The sequence below is a fragment of the Theropithecus gelada genome, chromosome 17 (genome assembly GCF_003255815.1).
Source record: "Theropithecus gelada isolate Dixy chromosome 17, Tgel_1.0, whole genome shotgun sequence".
In the NCBI taxonomy this organism is placed as follows: Eukaryota; Metazoa; Chordata; class Mammalia; order Primates; family Cercopithecidae; genus Theropithecus; species Theropithecus gelada.
The window spans coordinates 72,126,237-72,142,430 of record NC_037685.1 but is presented as its reverse complement, the minus strand read 5'-3'; the positions used below and the strand labels follow the sequence as shown (position 1 = coordinate 72,142,430).

At 38.4% G+C, this 16,194-nt stretch overlaps 1 protein-coding gene across 2 annotated transcripts in view; it reads left to right on the top strand.

The window, feature by feature from the left end:
• The window catches only part of ELF1 (E74 like ETS transcription factor 1), a 115,545-nt gene that overhangs the window by 92,530 nt on the left and 6,821 nt on the right, over positions 1-16,194 (top strand). For both annotated transcript variants that reach the window (XM_025364114.1, XM_025364115.1), the window contains 5 exons: positions 2,368-2,475; positions 3,856-4,023; positions 10,432-10,515; positions 11,232-11,424; positions 12,964-13,416. In XM_025364114.1, the coding sequence (XP_025219899.1) occupies positions 2,368-2,475; positions 3,856-4,023; positions 10,432-10,515; positions 11,232-11,424; positions 12,964-13,416 (1,006 nt within the window). The remainder of the gene's footprint in view (positions 1-2,367; positions 2,476-3,855; positions 4,024-10,431; positions 10,516-11,231; positions 11,425-12,963; positions 13,417-16,194) is intronic.

Here is a 16,194-nt window from a genome sequence, read left to right as displayed (position 1 = left end):
TCCCTTACCTCCCAACTTACCAAAACTTTTTAACTCTTCCATCCTTTTCTGAGCAATGTCATAAAAAAGGGAAGAACCTCGTAATCTTCCTTATTCCACAATGGGTATGACGGGTAGCCTTTGAGAAGCTCTAGGGGAAGAAAGAATAAGGATAGGACATTTTTGTTCTTACATGTGTTAGGTGGCACTTCAGATGATGTGTTAGTTTGCTAGGACTGCCATAAGAAAGTACCACAGACTGGTGGCTCAAATGAGACATTGATTTTCTCACGGTTCTGGAAGCTAGAAGTCTGAGATCAAGGTATTGGTAGGGTTAGTTCCTTCTGAGGCTTCTTTCTGGACTTATAGGTGACTGTCTTCCAGTGTCTTCCCATGGTCTTCCCTTTTGTATCTGACTGTGTTCATATTTCATCTTAGAGGGACACTAACCATATTGGATTAGGGCCTACACTAATAACCTCATTTTAACTCAGTTATCTCTTTAAAGACATTCTGAGGTACTGTGGGTTAGCATGTCAACATAGAATTTTGGGGGATACCATTCAGCCAGTAATAGATGATATTAAAGAATTACTGTGGGCTGGGTGGCTGACACCTGTAATCCCAGCACTTTGAGAGGCCGAGGCGGGTGGATCACCTGAGGTTGAGAGTTCGAGACCCGCCTGACCAACATGGAGAAATCCCGTCTCTACTGAAAATACAGAATTAGCCGGGCATGGTGGCGCATGCCTGTAATCCCAGCTACTCCGGAGGCTGAGGCAAGAGAATCTCTTGAATCTGGAAGGCAGACGTTGCGGTTAGCCAAGATCACGCCATTGCACTCCAGCCTGGGCAACAAGAGCGAAACTTTGTCTCAAAAAAAAAAAAAAAAAAAAATTATTGTTAGTATATTTAAGATATGATAGTAGTATTGTGTTAGACATCTTTTAGATACACATGCTGAGGTATTTAGAGATAAAATATGGTATCTTAGATTCCTTCAAAATAATCCTGTACAGAGGGTAAGGACTCGGGGGCAGTGAGTGGGGTATGGTTGAAAGAAGATTGGCTATTTGGTGATAATAGTTGAAGCTGGGAATGGGCACATGGGGATTAATTGTATATACTATACTCACAATTTTTTTATTTTGTTTAAAATTTTCATAATAAAAAATTTGACCAGATGCAGTGGCTCACACCTGTAATCCCAGAACTTTGGGAGGCCGAGGAGGGAGGATCACTTGAGCCCAGGAATTCAAGGCCAGTGTGAGCAATGTAGCGGGACCCTGTCTCTACAAAAAATTTTAAAAATTAGCTGGGCATGGTGGCCTGAGCCTGTAGTCCTGGCTACTCGGGAGGCTGAGGTGCTAGGATTACTTGAGCCTAGGAGTTTATGGTTGCAGTGAGCTATAATTGAGCCACTGCACTCTGGCCTGGGAGACAGGGTAAGACCTTGTCTCAAAAAAAAAAAAGCAAAACCAAAAGGATGTAATGATTTTATGAAATTTGAGGCTTAGATTATATTTTGAGCTGTCATCAAAATACATAAATTGTTTCTTAGTCTTGCCAGAAAAAATTAAACTTGAATTTCATCAAGCCTCCATATATGACTACTCAGTTAGAGGGGGTGTAGAAAAACATGTTAAGCTACACAATAGGAATATAGTTGGCAAAATCCAAACTGGGAAATTCTACATGAATAAACAGCCTGATTTCTTCAACAAATAAATTGCAAAGTAAAAAAAGCTAGACAGATGAATGGCAACTCAGAAATGTATCAGTCAATTGCGATATGCAGACTTAATTTGATTTTTAAAAAAAAAAACTGTCTTGTCTTTCCTTGCGCCACCACCATTTATGATTTTTTAACACAATTGGACTTTTGAATGCTGGTTGGCTATTTAATATTAAGGAACTATTGATTTTTTAATGTTTTTTTTTTTTTTTTTTTTTTTTTTGAAACAGAGTCTCACTCTGTCACCCAGGCTGGAGTGCAGTGGTTCAGTCTCGGCTCACTGCAGCCTCCACCTTCTGGGTTCAAGCAGTTCTCCTGTCTCAGTCTCCTGAGTAGTTGGGACTACAGGTGCATGCCACCACACCCAGCTGATTTTTTTGTATTTTTAATAGAAACGGGGTTTCTCCATGTTGGCCAGTCTCAGACTCCTGACCTCAAGCAATCTGCTTGCCTTGGCCTCCCAGAGTGCAGGATTACAGGAATGAGTCACTGTCCCTGGCCAGGTTTAGTATAATTTTATGTGTTTATAGTTTATATGTATATAAACTAAAATATTAAATGATGTATTCTGGTTCTAGAGATAAGCAGTGTATGACGTTCAGAGTAACAGATGTCTTGTGGCTAATTTAATTTTCTCTTTAAATGTGTTGCAGTTGAAGCTTCTTGTCATGACGGGGATGAAACAATTGAAACTATTGAGGCTGCTGAGGCACTCCTCAATATGGATTCTCCTGGCCCTATGCTGGATGAAAAACGAATAAGTGAGTGGTTATGGTTACGATTGTTCATGTTTATGTACTTCGTTAAGTCACTCCTGCCATCTTTCTCTATTAGATAGTAAAATCAAGAGATTAGAAATGATGTTATATATTTTTTGTTACAATCACATTTTAAGGTATAGTAGGAATTGGGATGCCTTTGCAAAAATGTAGAGTTAAAGGCGACATTTTAATTTGAGAATGAAGCCTTTGGGAATAAAAAATATATAATTTATTAGTTACCAAATAGAAGATCATGCAGAATTTCTTCTCCTAACGTATTGATCAGAGTATTCGGGTATCAAGGGCCCAAATGATTATAATTTAGTCATCTCTGTAGTTATTTATCAGCAAATAGGCAATAAGCTATTGAAAATTTTACTAACACATCATGGCATAAAATTCACTGCCACATTATTGATCTGCTTTAAATTTCATATTCTCCTTTGGGCTTTTCTGACAATCAAATTCATAAAGTAAATTATTACTAAATCATTCCAAATATTTATTGAATATTTACTATATTCACAGCAGCAATAATTAGGCAATAACATGAGCTACAAATGAGTAGATATTGTTCCTTTCCTCAAGCTTACAGTTTAATTTTGAAGACAGTTACTTATGTAAATAACTACAAAGCCAAGAATAAAGGCCATGAGTGATAGCAAATTGCTCTAGAAGCAGTGAGTATTCTAGCTGAGAATATCAGAGACTGGCTTCATTAAAGGAGTATTCTGACGTGGGCTGTAAACAATAAGCTTTTAATAGGTAGAAGAGACAAGAACAGTCATTCAAGCTGGAGGGAATAGAGGTAAACATACAGGACACAGATCTGTTAAAGAAAATGAATGAAATCTTTGAGATCAAGATGTTTTGGTGTGGTTGAAGTGTAAGCTTCATGGTGGGTGGGAAATGAGATTGGAAAGGTAGGTTTGGAACTAGATTACAGAAGTTTTGTAAGGCATGCTGTAGAGATGGGTTGTGCTTATGTTGTTTTTTGTTTTTCCTATGAACTATGGAAAGATATGTCAGGTTGTTTTTTTCCCCTAATTTTCCAGGTATAAAGTTTTTGTGTAGAGGAGTATGGTCAGGTCAGACTTATGTTTCAGAAAATAACTCTCACAGCAATGTGAATAATCAAGAGGAGAAACGAGACACACTGGTGATAGGAAGTCAAGTAAGAAAGACATTGAAATAGCTCAGCTGCGCCTGGACTGGTTTAGGGTATTTGATTTAGGGAAGAAGAAATTAAAAGCAGGAATAGATTTCAAGATTTTATTTCTACTTTAATCTTCTAGTCATAATAAAAACAAGAAATTTTGTCAATCGTTTTTTACTTATAATACACAGTGGACTATAATTAGTTGATTTTATTTTCATTAGATAATAATATATTCAGTTCACCTGAAGATGACATGGTTGTTGCCCCAGTCACCCATGTATCCGTCACGTTAGATGGGATTCCTGAAGTGATGGAAACACAGCAGGTGCAAGAAAAATACGCAGACTCACCGGGAGCCTCATCACCAGAACAGCCTAAGAGGAAAAAAGGTAGGTGGGTTACTTTATTTAGGGCACACAGTCAAGTCTTGATGTAAAATCTAGAGATCGTTTTTATTCTACGTAGTTCTTCCCTACAGCAGTTAAAACTTATGTAAGAAAAATATTGAAGCCACAAAATGGAAATACGAGGTATTTCTTGGCCAGGCACGGAGATTCATGCCTGTAATCCCAGCACTTTAGGAGGCCGAGGCAAGAAGATTGCTTGAGGCCAGGAGTTTGAGACCAGCCTGGGCAACAAAGCAAGACCTCATCTCTACAAAAAATTTTAAGAAGTAGCCGGGCATGGTGGGCACCTGTAGTCCTAGATACTTGGGAGGCCAAGGTGGAGGATCCCTTGAGCTCAGGAGTTACAGGTTTCAGAGAGCTAAGATCATGCCACTGCACTCTAGCCTGGGCAACAGAGTGAGAACCTATCTCTAAGAAATAAAATAAAAGAAAATAAAAAATAAATAAGAAAAAGAGGTATTCCTTCATAGTAGAGTCATTTCTTTTAAAAAAAATTAAATTATTGGGCCAGGTACGGTGGCTCACGCCTTTAATCCCAGCACTTTGGGAGGTGGAGGTGGGCGGATAACCTGAGGTCAGGAGTTTGAGACCAGCCTGGCCAATACGATGAAACCCCGTCTGTACTAAAAATACAAAAATTAGCCAGGCGTGATGCCTGTAATCCTAGCTACTTGGGAAGCTGAGGCAAGAGAATCACTTGAACCCAGGAGGTGGAGGTTGCAGTGAGCTGAGACCACACCATCGAACTCTAGCCTGGGCAACAAGAGGGAAGCTCCATCTCAAAAAAAAATTATAATAATTAAATTATTTTATACTTTAAAATGTTTGGTCTATCTTACAGAAAAGGGATTTTCCAACTTTTTAAAGCCTCAGATTTCTATCTAAACCCTTTCATCCTTGGGTAAGAGCTAGTCAGCTTTCTTCCCAGGGGTTATTATTTGAAAGCCTCCGGTCTGTACCGGTGATTCCAGTATAAGACTCCAGTTGGAAAAAATACAATGGGTTGGAAATCAGCAGGTAAGTAACTGAAGAGGAGTATGTTAGGATGTGTTGAAGGGAATTTTTAATTTTTGCCAATTAGGACCACACTTGCATTCTAAAGTCTGACACCTTTTCCATTTTATTGCCTTCTGATTCTATTCATGCTTGCTTAGTATTTTGAGTATAATGTCTTGATTAATAGCATCACCCAGTAACCTAAGTTCATGTGAAAGTCAGGGAAATTCCAAGAGCCGAAAATGAAGAGGAAAATAAAAATAGTTAACAGGAGCCGACACTGCAGCAGCTCAGAAGGGCTGAGAAGGATATACCAAGGGTTTTGATTTTATTGCTTATGTTGAGGCAGAAGCTTAGGTTTCTGTGTTGGACTGTGCAAGATGGGGTATTGGACAGAGACCTCCGCATGCAACTGGGACCCTTGAAGGGATATACCCTCTTGGGGGAAAAAAATCCACCCATTGGCGCAGACAGATGTCAAGGAAGCTTGGGTCCCATTCAGCCAGACCTCTGAGTAGAGAAATTCTGGTTTAATTTCTTTTGGGTAAATACTTAGTAGTGGAATGGCTGGATCACATGTTAAGTGTACATTAAATATTTTTCAGAATATTTTCAGAAACATTACTTTCCAAAAAATTTTTTCTTCATGTATTAAGGTGGGACAATCATAGGACTTGCCTCATTTATTTCCTGTCTGTTGGGGATCACTGACTTTTGTTGATCGATGTCCAATTTCTTCTGTACCATTGTTTCATACATTTTTTCTGTGTTTTTAATTGTTTCAGGTGGGAAGATAAATCCATGTTGTGTTATTCCATCTTGACTAGAAGAGGAAGTTCCCACCTAGTCTTTTTTAATAGCCTTATTCTTTGACACTGTTTTTTTTTCTTTTGCTTTAAAAACTCTAATCATACTATGTAAAGTTTCTATTTAATGATTCTATTATGTGTGATTCTTAGAGAACTAATCCTAGGGTTTCCTATGTCTGTTGCTTCTCACTCCTGAGAAAGTGTCTTCCTCATGTATTCTGTGATACCAAAATGTGAGTTCACCTTCAACAGGGCTTTATCTGAGGAATTCTCGTATGGCCTGGGTTGAATGTATAACCCACCTGAGCAATTCTGTAAGAGCTTCTGCCTGGTGCCCCATAGTTGTTACAGCCCTGGGGCTATGTCTTTGTTAATTGCGTGGCTGGCAATTCCTAATGTCAGTGGTAGTTTAAAATCTAGTTGTAAACCCAGGTTAAGACAGACCCAGGATTCACGGTGTTTATAGAAAAATTTGTACATAAATGGCTGATCTCAACTCACTGCATCTTCCACCTCTTGGGTTCAGGTGATTCTCCTGTCTCTGCCTCCCAGGTAGCTGGGATTAAAGGCATGTGCCACCACACCTGGTTAATTTTTGTATTTTTAGTAGAGACGAGGTTTCACCATGTTGGCCAGGCTGGTCTTGAACTCCTGACCTCAAGTGATCCACCGCCTTGACCTCCCAAGTGCTGGGATTACATGGATGAGCCACCACGCCCGGCCATTTATATACAGATTTTTCTTAAGTATGTAGTATTTGTTTACCCAATCAGCAGTTAATGGTATTTGGGTTGTTTCCAATTTGGGGCAGCTACAAATAATGCTGCTAAGAACATTTGTGTGTCTTTTTTTTTTTTTTTTTTTTGAGATGGAGTCTCGTTCTCTCAAAATAATTGTGCTAGGAGAAGGAAGCCAGAAGAAAAAATATGCTTCTACAGTTTACCCCCAAACAATGTGGGGGTTAGGGGTGTCAACCTCTGCAGCCAAAAGTCCATGTAAAACTTTTGACTCCCCAAAAAGCTAACTACTAATAACCAACTGTTGACTGGAAACTGGAAGCCTTATTGGTAACATAAACAGTCAGTTAACACATATTTTGTATGTTATATGTATTAAATACTGTATTCTTACAATAAAGTAAGTTAGGGAAGAGAAAATGTAATATTAAGAAAGTCATAGGCCGGGCGTGGTGGCTCATGCCTATAATCTCAGCACTTTGGGAGGCCAAGGTGGGCAGATCACTTGAGGTTGGGAGTTCGAGACCAGCCTGACCAACATGCAGAAACCCCGTCTCTACTAAAAATACAAAATTAGCCAGGCCTGGTGGCACATGCCTGTAATCCCAACTACTTGGGAGGCTGAGGCAGGAGAATTGCTTGAACCTGGGAGATGGAGGTTGTGGTGAGCCAAGATCGCACCATTGCACTCCAGCCTGGGTAACAAGAGTGAAACTCTGTCTCAAAAAAAAAAAAAAAAGAAAGAAAATCATTAAGAAGAGAAAATATATTTACTATTTATTAAGCAGATGTGGATCAATAAAGGTCTTTTTTTTTTTTTTTTTTTTGAGACAGGGTCTTGCTCTGTCACCCAGGCTGGAGTGCAATGGCAAGATCATAGCTCAGTGCAACTTGGAACTCCTGGACACAAGTGATCCTCCCACCTCAGCCTCCTGAATAGCTGAGACTACAGGCGAGCCCCACCACACCCAGCTAACCTTTTATTTTTAGTTTTGTAGAGATGGGTCTCGCTGTGTTGCCTAGCTTGGTCTTAAACTTCTAGGCTCAAGCATTCCTCCTGGTTTGGCCTTCCACAATGCTGGGATTACAGGTGTGAGCCACCCTGCCTGGCCAAAGGTCTTTATGCTTGTTGTGTTTATGTTGGCTAGGCTGAGGAGGGAGGAGGAAAAAAAGAGTTTGGTCTTGCTGTCTCAGGAGTAGCGCAAGTGGAAGGGGAGGCAGGAGACACAGGCACACTTGATGTAATTTTTCTTGAAAAAAGATTCCTATATAAGTGGACCTGTGCAGTTCAAAGCTGTGTTTTGTTTGAGGGTCAGTTTTATATTTATATAAAGCTCTAGAAACTACAAACTAATCTATAATGACAGGAAACAGATGAGTGGTTGCCTGTGGATTGGGCAGGGTGAGGAAGAGCGAGATGTAAGGATTACAAAAGGGCACAAAGTACTTTTGGGGTGATGAATATATTCATTGTTTTGAATGTAGTAGTGGTTTTAGTATACATAGTCACAACTTGTCAAATTATAAACACCAAACATATGTAGTTTATTATAAGTCAGTTATACCTCAACAAAGCTGCTTAAATAAAAGACTAATATTCTACTTAATGTTGAAAAACTATTGGTATGATAAAGAACCAAATGGAATTTATAGAAATAAGAAATGAAATTGGGCCATGCTCAGCGGCTCATGCCTATATTCCTAGCACTTTGGGCGTCTGAGGTGGGCAGACGACCTGAGGTCTGGAATTCGAGAGCAACATGGTGAAACCCAATCTCTACTAAAAATACGAAAAAAAATTAGCCAGGCATGGTGGTACATGCCTGTAATCCCAGCTACTTGGGAGGCTAAGGCATGAGAATCGCTTGAACCCAGGAGGCGGAGGTTGCAGTGAGCCAAGATCGCACCACTGCATTCCAGCCTGGGCGACAGAGTGAGACTCTGTCTCAAAAACAAAAAAATGAAATGAAATTGAAAACATAATGTGTGGATTAAAACATAGACTAGTCACTGCTTAAGAAAGAATTAGCAAACTCCAGTAGATTTGGTGTGAATTAAAAAATATGGAAGAGTTACAGACATGGAGAACTAAATGAAAAGGTCTACATGTTTAATGAAAGTTCCAGAAACAGAGAATATGAAAAGTGAGGAAGAGACAATATTCGAGAGATAGTAACTAAGAATTTTCCAGAATCACATTAATCCTCAGCATTGTAAATCCTGAGTGGGTCAGCTACAATAAATCTAGGCCTAAATGCGTTGTTGGTAAAAATGCAGAACACCAAAGCCCTCTCTTCAAGTTCTCCCTGCTCCAAAAAAAAAAGAAGCAAACCAGGGAGAAACTACATTACTTCAAGAGGACTGATTTTTTTTTTTTTAGATTGGCAGTTTAGAAGCTCCCAGGAGAGACTGGAAGAATTAGACATTTTCAAAGAGCTGAGAAGAAATCACTGTCAACCAAAAATTCTATAACCAAGCTATAATTCGTCTGAAGCTTTGTACATTGCCACCTTGAATGATTAGGAAGATGTTGGAGAGGATGGATACTGGGTTGGGAGTTTTTGCTGGCAGCATCTGTTGTGACTAAAGCTAGTGGAGGAAAGTAGTGGAAATAAAGACGATATCTTTTTTTTTTAAGCTGGTATATATTAATAGCATAAAATAAGGTGGGAGTTACTGAAGTCTTGGCTTCTGATACTTGTTATCATGAACACAGCCAGAAGAATCTGTCTCCTGAAGGGTTCTCTGCAGACGTCGAGATACCTGGCTGACTAATATACATTTGGCAATCTTAGAGACTGAAGAGTGGGCTTTTTGACACTTTCCTTCCTTCCTCTCATTCACCCAAATGACTTCAGAAGCGTTTTCCTATTCCGTTTCTGGGGATAGATTGTCACTGGCCTTGTGATTTTTTTTTTTAGCTGTAAAATTCTGCTTTTCTAAGTTATTGTCCTGCCCTATATTGTATTTACTTAGAATTCACCACAGTAATCCAAACCAGAGTGGCAGCCTCAAGGGTAGGAGGTAGTAACTCTTCATTGTTTCTCACCTATAGATTGGTAGTATGTTCAGACAGCACGATCACGATCTAAACCTAAATACAAGGCAGTGGTGCTACTAGGCCGTGGTTCTAGATACTTGGCAAAAGAAGATCACAAATAGGGCTTCAGAATAATTTATCGACCCCACTCTGAGACTATTGGGATGGACTTATTTAGACATTGATGGCGGGTAAGATAACTATTAAGTTTGTTGTGAATTGAAAGGTAAAGAAAAAAGAGATGTTTTTAGAAATACACAGAAGGATAGTATTTAACTATGTGGTTCACCAAAATTTTGCCTCACATATTTTCTGTATTTCTAGAGTTTGGGAAGTTTCTTATACTTGAGAACTAACTGTATACAGAAATTATTTAATAGAGAAAAAAGCTAAAAATCCACTTCTCCTACCTTAAAAAGCTGGTATAATCAATAGACAGACAGAGCTATGTGGCTTATTTTTGGAGCCCATGTTCTACTAATGTCAAAAGCATTCTCCAAAAGTTTAAGAAAGTGCTACCAGTATGGGTACTTCAAAGGCAAGCTATAGTATTTTAAATTAACTTCATTTTTACAGATATAAACTGAGGTGTCAGAGGTATCATTTCTTACATAAGTGTGTTTATGGTTTAACCTGCATTAATGTCCAAGTTTTATTAAAGTTGTTTTCCTTTTAGCAAACAGCATTTTAAGAGACCAGTATATGTGACCCATGTATAAAAACATTTGGCACTTGACCAAATAGCTGAATTGTCCATTTTTTGTCACTTTTGAAGGCAAATATTTATGCAGAGCTGTTTTTATTTCAGGGAGAAAAACGAAACCACCACGACCAGATTCCCCAGCCACTACGCCAAACATATCTGTAAAGAAGAAAAACAAAGATGGAAAGGGTACTGCTGTAATTTCCGTGTAATGCTTATAGGTCAAGTAACACTCAGATTGCTTTATAGCGCCTGCCTGTTACAACTAGAAACCACCAGCTCTCTTGATATACTGCAATGGATCTTATTGCTGCCACATGTGTATTAGATACATTTGCCAAATTCTTAAAGGAAAACTGATAATAAAGTAGACCAAGAAACTCATTTGAGTGATTTTCACTTACCTGTCCAAATAATCTATTCTTTTCATGTAATAATGAGACTCTTGGAAGAATTTAACCAGGTTAGATTTTCAGTTCATAGGCCCTTTAACATGTTGTCTTGAAATTCAAGCATTTTTATAACTGTTGCCCAAATTTGAAGAAAACTGTTATGGCTGACCTGCTGGCTCTAATCTAAAGAGAACAACTGTTGAAAGGAGAGAGTTCACAAAGAGACAGAAAAAAATTATCTCAAAGTACTTTCTCCTAATTCATCACAAATCTTATGACAAGATTGCTTTGTTCACATATTTTATATGGGACTAATAAAAAGATCTTTATTAGATGCTGAAAAGTATGACCATTATATCACCCATACTAACTAAATTATGTCACCAATACTAACTGAATTATGTAATGTTTTTGTATAAATATGAATGGCACTTCTAAGACTTTTAGTTGTCTTTTATGATGTTCTTTTACATGAAATTTTGGTCATTTAGAAAGAAATTGTTTTTGTTTCAGGAAACACAATTTATCTTTGGGAGTTTTTACTGGCACTGCTCCAGGACAAGGCTACTTGTCCTAAATACATCAAGTGGACCCAGCGAGAGAAAGGCATTTTTAAATTGGTGGATTCTAAAGCAGTGTCCAGGTTGTGGGGGAAGCACAAAAACAAACCTGACATGAATTATGAGACCATGGGAAGAGCACTCAGGTATGCGAAGTTTTGGTATTTTATTGTGTTAAGAATATCATTTCCTGAATCCTAAAAAAAAATATCAAGCTTAAATTCAGCAAAGCACCAACAGTGGTAATGCAAGTACGTAATAAGAGGGTACATTTTCAGTCCGGTGCGGTAGCTCATGCCTGTAATCCCTACACTTTGGAAGGCTGAGGCTGGTGGATTGCTTGAGTCCAGGAGTTTAAGACCAGCCTGGGCAATGTGGCAAAACCCTGTCTCTACTAAAAATACAAAAAATTAGCCAGACATGGTGGTGTGCACCTGTGGTCCCAGCTATTTGGCAGGCTGAGGTGGGAGAATCACCTGAGCCCGGGAGGTTGAGGCTGCAGTGATCGAGATTGCACCACTGAACTCTAGCTTGGGCAACCGGAGTGAGACCCTGTCTCAAAAAAAAAGAGGGTGCATTCTCAAACATGAATTGCAGGTATGCTATGTTAGTTATTATGGTAGAATAAATTAGTGCTTCAAGAGTACTACTAGACATCATGAGAACTTTGAACAAGTGTAACATTTTATTCTTAAGCTCACTTTTAGTTCATTTTTCGGTGACTCTGTCATTTTTCAAGATATGCATGTATTTGAGAGAGATTTATTGGAAATAATGATCTGAATGACTTAGGGGATAGATATAGATATTTAATTTGGCAATCTTAAACTAGAATTCTTTAATTACAGTTTTTGGATTTTTTAACATACATTTTTTAGGTTCTTGATTTTATTAAAATAGATGACAAAAAGTTGGATCACTTCTATTGCATATCATTAAATTTTATACACAGAAGTCAATTACATTTACTGAATCAAATTTAAACTGATACAGTTTGCCTAGTAGGAACATTTCTAGAAAGCTGCGGAGGAGAAACAATTTATTGAGGCTTTTCGTAGTTTTGATGATCCTGGCAAGATGGCAGAAAGGGGCCGAGTGTGGTGGCTCGCTTCTATAATCCCAGCATTTTGGGAGGCCGAGAAAGAAGCATTGTTTCAGCCTGGGAGTTCCAGACCAGCCTGGGCAACATGGCAAAACCCAGTCTCTGCCAATGCAAAAATTAGCCGCGTATGGTAGCATGCACGTGTGGTCCCAGCTACTTGGGAGGCTGAGGTGGAAAGATTGCTTAAGGCCAGGAGTTCAAGGCTGCAGTGAGCTGTGATCATGCCACTGCACTCCAGCCTGGGCAACAGAGCAAGACTCTGTCTCTAAATAAATAAGTAAATAAGTTAGCAGAAAGATAGAGGAAGAAAAATGAAAGACCAAAAGATTTCACACACTCTATCAACAGTCCCCCAATCAGCATTAGTTTTACATTTAGTTGGTAATAAGAACTTATCTCTATCTGTGCATAAATGTATGTTTATCTTATATGAAATAACTGCCCTTTATTTAGAAATTCTTTTCTCATTAGTTTGATTCCAACTTTAAAGTTTTGTTTATGATTAGGGAAATTTGATTTTGTTGAATATTTTAATTGATGTTTGATTGAATAAAATATTGATGAAATTGTCTGCTTTGAATAGGTACTATTACCAAAGGGGTATTCTGGCAAAAGTGGAAGGTCAGCGCCTGGTGTATCAGTTTAAAGAAATGCCAAAAGATCTTATATATATAAATGATGAGGATCCAAGTTCCAGCATAGAGTCTTCAGATCCATCACTATCTTCATCAGCCACTTCAAATAGGAATCAAGCCAGCCGGTCGAGAGTCTCTTCAAGTCCAGGGGTAAAAGGAGGAGCCACTACAGTTCTAAAACCAGGGAATTCTAAAGCTGCAAAACCCAAAGATCCTGTGGAAGTTGCACAGCCATCGGAAGTTTTGAGGACAGTGCAGCCCACGCAGTCTCCATATCCTACCCAGCTCTTCCGGACTGTTCATGTAGTACAGCCAGTACAGGCTGTCCCAGAGGGAGAAGCAGCTAGAACCACCAGTACCATGCAGGATGAAACATTAAATTCTTCTGTTCAGAGTATTAGGTGAGAAAACCAAACTACTGATGCTTATCACTTCAATATGTTTCTGACCAGAGACATTATTGGTTAAGTGGGTCAGGATTCAGAAATGAAAATAAAAGTATATAGATTTCAAGCTAGAACTCTTGGTTACCAGATTTTTCAGGAGCAGTATATATTACGTCAGTCCTCTAATTATGCCACTGGTCCCTTTATTTACATTTTGACATTACTGACATTCTGTCAGTTTAAGTATAGTTCACTATACCTTTGTATAACTGGATTGATCCATATAAGAAGTTATCTAGATGTGAGAAAATCCAGGGAATGGTTTCAAATCTTTATTCAGGCCAAGTCAGAAGCTTCAAAAATTCAACGTGAATTGACATATTAGGACATTGAGAGTGCATGGAGTTCCAAGCAATAAATGTTGTTCCTTGGAAGATCCTATCTTGGAACAATTCTAAAGTTCAAATAGGAGGGGAGGCCAAGAATCTAAGGTCCTCTTTTTCAGGCCTTTAGAGTGGCAGAAGTCAGAAAAGTAGGGGTTTTTTTTGTTTTGTTTTTTGGTTTTTTCCTTTTCGGTTAAATCAGATTTGCCTCAGAGCCCCAGGAAAAGATGCTAAACAACAAATTGACTGAGAGAACCTGTCTGCCTTGGACTGATCTGCAGCAGAAATTTGGGACTAGTCTCAGCTGATTTAGAATGGGGGTATGGGAGGAAGGCAGAAAATTATATGGATATTTGTAGCATTTTTCTGTTTATAGTGTCATGAATTTCTAGAACATGAATTATAATAAAATCTAGCAGCCCTTTCAAAGCCAATACAAACTACTATTTGATTACTTTTATTAGCAAACTTCAGTCTTACATTTTTATATTCCAGAATATAAATGTGGAGGTTTTGCTCAATTTATGTTGAAGTAAGGTAACATTACCTAGAATCAAGGCAGACTTCGATGATTCAGTCTTCTTTGTATAGACAATTTAAAATGTTTGACCTTGTGAAAATATTCTCTTAAATCTTCAGTTGATTTGCGAGGAGTGCAAAGATGACCTTTAAATTTTTAATTGGCTGCTACATCTTTAACTGTTTTTAAAGGAGTATATATTGAGTACCCTTATCCGAAATGCCTGGGACCAGGAATATTTTGGATTTTGAACTGTTTCAGATTTTAAATCGTTGCATTATACTTACCCAGCACATCATCCCAAATCCAAAAATCTGAGATCCAAAATGCTCCAGTGAGCATTTCCTTTGAGCGTCATATTGGCACTCAAAAAGTTTCATATTTTGGAACGTTTTGGATTTCAGATTTTCAGATTTGGAATGCTTAGTGGGTGCTTATTTAACTCTTACTGTCTGTATTCTTCCCTTAATGTTTTATATTTCCTTAGGCCCTGTGGGTTACATGTGATGACTGGGTGTCTAGTTGGGAGTGTGTGGTTCCTCCCATTGGTTGCTAGGCTGTTTGTTGTTTGTATTTGTGTTGATAGGAGACCTATAATGGCCACAGCTAGCACCTGTATTCAAAATATTCTTTTCAGACTGTGAGAATAAACCCAAAACAAAAACTCTTCCTTTGAAAGATACTAAATTGTAGATATTGTAGAGTAGGTTTTTGTTTTGTTTTGTTTTGTTGTTTTTTTGTTTTTGAGACAAAGTCTAGCTAGCTTTGTTGCCTAGGCTGGAGTGTAATGATACCATTGTAGCTCACTGCGTCCTACCGCCAGGACTCAAGCAATCCTCCCACCTCAGCCTTCCTTACAGCTGGGACTACAGGCATGTCCAGCTAATTTTTAAATTTTTTGTAGAAATGGGGTTTTACTTTGTTGCCCAAGTTGGTCTTGAACCAAGACCAACCAAGCAATCCTACCACCTCGGCCTCCTGAAGTGCTGGGATTATAAGTGTGAGCCACTGCACCTGGCCTAGAATGGTTTTTTATTAGGACAAGTTCTGGTTTTGTTATTTCTTATATTTTTTGTTTGCATTTTTGTAATTACCCAACCTTTTACTCTGAAAAATTTCAAAGTATGGAAAAATTCAGCTAGTACTATGAACACGTATTTACTATCCACCTAAATTCCCAAATTGATAGCATTTTGCATTATTTGTTTTCTGTTTGTTTATACTCTTTTTTCTCTTTGCTATATCTTTCTTGATTTTTGATGACTTATTAATAAAATCAGAGGCTTTTAACTTTTTTCCCTGTGGTTGAGAGAAGATGGAATGTATATGATTATATATATAATTAGATAAATTATTAATATAACAACAAGAGCTGACACTTATAGAGCAATCTTTGTATTTCATACACTTTACGTATAGTGAGGTATAGAATCCTCATAGCTCAATGAAGAATAGATAATATCCCCGTTTTATAAATGTGGAAACTGAAGCAAGGAGAGACCAGGGAACTTGGTCACATCTAGTAGATGGTGAGATAGTATTTTAATGTAAGTTGTTTAGCTGCAAGCAGTGAAGTTAATGACTTGCTACACTGCCTACTGATTTACATAAATCACAGGAATTGTCAGTTATTTACAGTAAAGCAGCAACATCTTAATTTTGTCCTTCACTCATTTATTTTTATTTCATGTGATTGCATGCATCTATGTTGATTCAATTAAGCTTTTCTTGCCGGGCGCGGTGGCTCAAGCCTGTAATCCCAGCACTTTGGGAGGCCGAGACGGGCGGATCACGAGGTCAGGAGTTCGAGACGATCCTGGCTAACCCAGTGAAACCCCGTCTCTACTAAAAAATACAAAAAACTAGCCGGGCGAGGTGGCTGGTGCCTGT